This window comes from Gossypium raimondii, chromosome 2 (genome assembly GCF_025698545.1).
Source record: "Gossypium raimondii isolate GPD5lz chromosome 2, ASM2569854v1, whole genome shotgun sequence".
Classification (NCBI taxonomy): Eukaryota; Viridiplantae; Streptophyta; class Magnoliopsida; order Malvales; family Malvaceae; genus Gossypium; species Gossypium raimondii.
The window spans coordinates 9149932-9156381 of NC_068566.1; the positions used below are offsets into that span (position 1 = coordinate 9149932).

At 35.7% G+C, this 6450-nt stretch overlaps 2 protein-coding genes across 3 annotated transcripts; one reads left to right on the forward strand and one right to left on the reverse strand.

The window, feature by feature from the left end:
* Window positions 1-533: 533 nt before the first annotated feature.
* On the reverse strand, window positions 534-2053 carry LOC128034627 (serine/threonine-protein phosphatase 7 long form homolog). Of its 2 annotated transcripts, XR_008190749.1 has the most exons (3): window positions 1620-2053; window positions 1449-1533; window positions 534-1331 (listed from the first exon to the last, which is right to left on the reverse strand). XR_008190749.1 is itself a non-coding variant. In XM_052623323.1 (2 exons), exons 1-2 carry the CDS (start codon window positions 1554-1556, stop codon window positions 822-824), a joined length of 618 nt encoding a protein of 205 aa, XP_052479283.1. In that variant the 5' UTR covers window positions 1557-2053; the 3' UTR covers window positions 534-821. The 2 variants fall into 2 exon arrangements, 1 of the variants encoding a protein (XP_052479283.1); XM_052623323.1 differs by having other exon boundaries at window positions 1449-2053.
* A 1757-nt stretch (window positions 2054-3810) lies between these two features.
* Window positions 3811-4547, forward strand: LOC105787972 (putative gamma-glutamylcyclotransferase At3g02910). Its single transcript, XM_012614608.2, has one exon. It carries the CDS (start codon window positions 3913-3915, stop codon window positions 4444-4446), a length of 534 nt encoding a protein of 177 aa, XP_012470062.1. The 5' UTR covers window positions 3811-3912; the 3' UTR covers window positions 4447-4547.
* Window positions 4548-6450: the final 1903 nt, after the last annotated feature.

Below are 6450 nucleotides of genomic sequence, written 5' to 3' on the forward strand. Positions count from 1 at the left end.
GATTAGGGTTAGGGTTTTTAATTAATTTAGATTAGGGTTAGGGTTTTTAATTAATTTAAGGTTAAGGTTAGGGTTTTTAATTAAGTTAGGTTAGGGTTAGGGTTTTTAGTTAATTTAGGTTAGGGTTAGGGTTTTTAGTTAATTTAGGTTAGGGTTAGGGTTTTTAATTAATTTAGGTTAGGGTTAGGGTTTTTAGGTAATTTAGGTTAGGGTTGGGGTTTTTAGGTAATTTAGGTTAGGGTTAGGGTTTTTAATTAATTTAGGTTAGGGTTAGGGTTTTTAATGAAGTTAGGTTAGGGTTAGGATTTTTAATTAAGTTAGGTTAGGGTTAGGGTTAGGGTTTTTAATTAAGTTAGGTTAGGGTTAGGGTTTTTAGTTAGGTTAGGTTAGGGTTAGGGTTTTTAATTAATTTAGGTTAGGGTTAGGGTTTTTAATTAATTTAGGTTAGGGTTAGGGTTTTTAATTAAGTTAGGTTAGGTTAGGTTAGGTTAGGGTTTTCAATTAAATTAGGGTTTTTATTTTATTATATCAAATAATATCAAAATTTTCTTCAAAAATTTCTATGTGTATTACATCAAATAAACTTCTATTTTATTACATCAAATAATAAATTTAAATAGGCAATCAATGTCTATGCCCGGGGGATTCGGTTCCACATGGCGGCCGTCGACGGTTGCACGCTGGATTCCTCCTTCCTCTAGCTTCCGGCGGCGGTTATTCTTCCTCTGGTGGTGATTGTGGTTCTTCCGGTTCGGCATCTGGTTGTCAGACTTGGGACGATGATCCACCTTCAAAGAATAGTGTATGTGGAGGTGTTTGCATCATGAATGGCGACGGTGTTTGAAAGCCATACGTTGCTGGCGATTGGTAAAAAGGAGAGCTTCCCGAAGGCATGTGCGATCCCTCCTGCGCCGCTGGCCTAGACGTAATTGCCGTTGCCTCTTCTCTGGTGTAAGTAAATACGGCTTGCCATGGATCCTAAACCATGGCATGTATTCTGGAACGCACGCTAACTCCGGAACGATGATTTCTTCCCGAGTAGGTAGATATTCATGCCGATTTTCCCACATTTCCGTGTACTCTGACCAGTATCTAGGCCAATCCGTACCTAATAGTCGAAGGTCGATTTTGTGGTGCTTGTCAAACTCCTCAGGGTCTGCAGGAATCGGTTGTCTACATCCAAACTGTCGTAGCACTCTGTCTGTCTGGTGGGGCTCAACGGTTGCATAGTTGATCAACACCACTTTCACGTGCCAAACGTTCGGATTTTGTAAAAACTCTTCCGGGATTACTGCCCGAATTGCCGGATCCTCGTACGGTGTCCATTGAAACTATATGAACATGATAGAAATATTAGTTATATACATAATACTAAATACTAAATATTAAATACTAAATATCAATCGACTAGCGAATGTATGGAAATATCTATTTGCAATAATACTTACTTCTGCTTCTGACCGTTGGTCCAATAGAAGTCGTATATCTTCAAGTTCAGACGGTAATCCACGATAACTTGTCGGATGGTTCCACCTAATTAAATAAAATTTTAGCATACTTTTATTCTTACAAAATCTACATAATAATTCTAAACTGTAATATAAAATTTAGCTCGTTACGAGTGGGAATGTATATGGGTGGTTCACTCGAGGACGTAGAAATGGAAAGCGAAACAGTGCCCATGATTGCAGTAGTGACAGGCAACCTCCGATGGTTGCTCTCCTCGGTCGCGTCGCCCCGCACATCTCTCGATATTATGTTGCCAAGACGGCAGACCCCAAACTAAATTCACCGGCTCTTCTAAAATCAACGAGTTTTAGCAGCCACCTTAGATGTACACGGCTCCGTGACATGTCCGGCATCAGATAACCTCCAATTATTTGAAGAATGTATGATCGAGCATATCAGATTCTTTGGATTTCAGTTGAATTTGCATTCGGATCGGGGAATGTGGCACATAACCAGCCCATCTCGACCTTACCTCCATCCATTTTTTCCGGAATAGCGCCTAAAAGCTCGTAGCACACCGCCTCCCAATTGCTAGATTAGGCGGACCTGGATTGGGTGCCCGCCCACCCAGAATCCCAATCGCATCTTGACATCTTCTAGAGTGATAGTGCACTCTCCACATGGAATATGAAATGTGTGCGTCTCAGGTCTCCACCTCTCGATCAACGCACTAATCAGTTTCGGGTCCAACTTGCATCCTTGGCCTACCGTCGCCACGTGCCAAAAACCCACTCCCCGCAGGTAGTTCTCTACTAACGGTGATGGAAGAGCATGCATATTCCGGATATGGCATTCCAATACCCGATCTTCAGACTTTTATAACAAACAATAAATTAATAATTATCTAAAAATACTTAAACAAAAAAATCTTAAATAATAATTACAAATTAAATTTAATACTTACCATTTTCATTTGCTCCACCGATATGTGATTGCTATCAAGACGAATCAATGATCCGGTCATTGATGAAAATATAAAAAAATTTAAAATTATTTTAAAAAAATATAAAAAAAATTATAATTATTTTAAAAAATAGATTTGAGAGAATTTTGGAAGGAAGTTGAGAGGAAATTAAAATTAGATATGGGTTTGAGAGAATTTTGGAAGGAAATTGAGAGCATTAGAGAGGAAAAATTAGATAGGATTTGTTTGTGAAAAAAAAGGGGTGGGGTATATATATATATATATATTTGACTGTTGGGGGGGTACTGTTCACGCGCGGAGGACAAGGGCGCGATTTCCTTCCACATCAGCAGGTCGCGCTGACTTGGACGCGATGTCCTGCCATGTACCCTGACATCGCGCTGACGTGGGCGCAATTTCCCGAAAAATGGACCATTCCGGTAAATAATAAAACAATCGGTCCATTTCGGTAAATTAAAAAAAAGAGAGCTTTTTCTGGTAAATTCCCCTAAAATAGCGCCTATTATAAAGGTTATATTTCTTTCTGAATTTTTTTCATTTCTTAAATAAAATGTTTTATTTTAAAATAATATTCAAGTTGTCACATCTACTTTTAATCTACGATATATTATCAAACACGTGGACAAAATTATTTGACTCTTTATCCGCCGCTAAACTGCGCGTGAAACTTTAATAAAATCATTGATTTTATTAGTAGTTTTTGATCCCGACTTTTAAGTTTTAAGTAGAGGCTCAATTATTATTTTTATTTAATTTAAAAATATTTAGGATTTAAGCTTAAAATACAAAATTATCGATATAAACAAAGAAAAAGATGCTATGAAATTGTGATTTCACGTCATTTTTATCTATTTTCAATAGATGAATGAGAAATTAAATTTTCCTCCTGATTTTTAATTAAATTTGGATTTTTTCAAGAGGAAAAAGCTAAAATCAAGAAAAAATTGATTTGTCATTCTCTTATTAGAAAGAAATATAGATAACTTAGAATCATAATTTCATACCATCTTTTCTCATAAATTAAAATGCTTTAAAAATTAATGAATGTAAATGTATTTGTAATTATACATATATTATTTTTATATAATAATAGTACTTTAATTTAGGAAATATTTTAAAATATATATTTATATGTTATATTATTAATATAATTTAAAATTTATATAGATAATTTGATCTATTATTTAGCTAAATTACATGGTGTTTATTATAAATTATTTATATTAATTTTAACTAAATTATATAATATTTATTATTAATTATTTGTACTTTGACCAATAATAAAGTAATTAAATAAAACCATTTACCACCCTCCAGATTGAGAATTTTCTACAGTTAAAATTCCTAACCAATCAAACGGAATCCTCCTATTAATAGAACTCCACTCCCCATCTTTACCTGACAACCTGCAAATCCTCTCTACTTCTTTTTGTTCCTTTGATTTTCCCTCACTTTCTAGCCAACCAAACACCACTAGAATGGGTGTGGAATTGGAAAACAGTAATTGTACGAACCTCGTGTTCACATATGGCACCTTGAAACGGGGCTTTGCCAATCACGTGCTCCTTCAAGATTTGATGCGAACGGGAGACGCCGTATTCAAAGGCACTTACCGTACCCTGCAGAAATACCCGCTCGTTTGCGGGCCATACCGCGTCCCTTTCCTCCTCAACATGGCCGGTTCGGGACTCCGAGTCACGGGAGAGCTGTACGCCGTGTCGGCTCGGGGGCTGGACCGCCTGGACGAATTGGAAGGCACAAGTCGCGGGCATTACGAGCGGAGGCCCATCCATCTGACGCCGGCTGGGGAGGAAGAGCTATTGCCGTGCGCAGCTCAGGCGTATTACGCGCACAAGAGTTACGAGGAGGAGATGTGGAAGAGGAACGGGAGAAAAGGGTTTGGGGTATATTCGGAGAAAGAAGCCAAAGGTTATGTGAAACGTAAGGATAGGCCTCAAAATCTCAGTTTCTTGGATCATATTAGGATCTTCATTTCGTCTCCTTCTGATTAAAATCAATAAACATAAACAGTTGGAGAAAAATTTTGAATGTTGTAATGCTTGTAAAATTTTTCTCGAGATTTCAATGAGAAACGAGATTGAATTTTCTCAAATTTGTTGCCATTTTTTGCATGGTCATGGTGGAAATTAAAATGTCGCAATTTGAGTTTGTAAAATTACTTAATGGTGTTTAGGTGCAAAATTTTGGGCTTCCATTAAAATTTAGGAGCATTTATATTATTTTCTTCTTCATTCCATTCTCTTTTGGCCTCTAATAGACAGATTGCGGGAAAGGGTTTTAAAAGTTTAGGTAGTTGGTAAAAACATTAAGTTAGATATTGAATGAAATTAAGCTAATATAATGAATGGTTATAAATTGGGGAAAATAATTTATAGAAGTATTAAGGGTGAATTATACAATTAGTCATCCGGTTTTTTTTTTGTCATCAAACTATAAAGATTTTCATTTTGCCGCTAACTTTATCATTTGTTCCCGGTTATAGTCACCTCCATTAAATCATTAGTAGAAATGATGATGTTACCTTTTTAATTAATATAATTATCATTTAGTCCTCAACATTTTCACATTCTATCAATTTAATCCTAATTCTAAGTAATACCACAAATTCAACCCTTTATATTTATAAATTTCATCAACTTGTAACATGGGAAGGCAAAAATTGCATAATTATTCATCTTTAAACCATGAATTTAGACATGTTTTGAGATGATTTAAAAGAAAAGCTTCTTGAGAACGATGCTTAATGAAAATGACCATAACTATAACGTGCAAAAAGAAAAAGTGTAGCAATTTCCTTTCAAAGACTTCCCTGCAAACAATTATGATCACTATTTTAATTGCACTATTTAATTATTATAAATTTTTAATTTAGATACTAAAATATATATTTTTATAATAATAATTGAATAATTATTTAATACATATTAGGTAGAGTTTTTTTAACTCCACAAGTAGAGTTAAGAGGTTGCATGCTTATTGTTTTAAAATAAAAAATAAAGAAATGAATAATATATATTATATTTCATGTAAATAATATTTAAAGGATAATATTTTATAAGTGCAGTTTTTGGAATGGCTCCGCTTAAAGCACCGGGGTAGATGGGTTTCATGCTAAGTTTTATCAAGCACAATGGGATACTGTTGGGCCTTCGGTTTATACACTAGTGCGATGGGTGATGGAGGGATGTCCGTTGGATTCTAGAATCAGCAGAACCTTCCTTGTTTTACTACTAAAGATTTAAGGGCCAGAAAGGATTACACAATTTAGACCAATTAGTCTATATACGGTTCTGTATAAAATAATCATGAAGATAATTGTTAATAAGCTACTTCCTTTGATGATAAAGCTTATTAAACAGAACCAGGAGAGTTTTGTTATGGGTAGGAATATTGCGGACGACATTGTCATAGCTTAGGAAGCAATTCACTCCATGAGGAACTTCAGAGGTTGAAAATATGGGATGGTGTGAAATTTGACCTTGAGAAAGTGTAGATCGTATCACTTGGGATTTTTTAAGGGACAAACTCTCTTAAGTAGGTTTACCGGCAATGTTAGTCATTGTTATCTTAAACTGTGTCTCATCATCAAGTACTCTGGAATGGTGCGGTCACTGATGCCTTAAGACCATCCCGGGGTATTCGACAAGTAGATCCTCTATTGCCATATTTGTTTGTGTTGTGCATGGAGAGACTAGGCCACCTAATAGAGGAAGCTGTGAGTCAAGGGAGGTGGAAATCGCTGTTGCTTTCTAGGAGAGGCCTAGCATTGTCGCATATATTTTTACGGACGATCTTATGTTATTTTATGAGGTTATGCTGGAACAAGCTGGGAGTATAACTGATTCTGGACATGTTTTGTTATTAATCGGGATAGGAGGTGAATAGAAATAAATCTCAAATTTTCTTTCCACCCAAGGTATTGAATGGAACAGCTGTAGATATCTGAAGGAAGGTGAACTTTGTTCAGGTCAAGGATCTTGGAATGTATCTTTGGA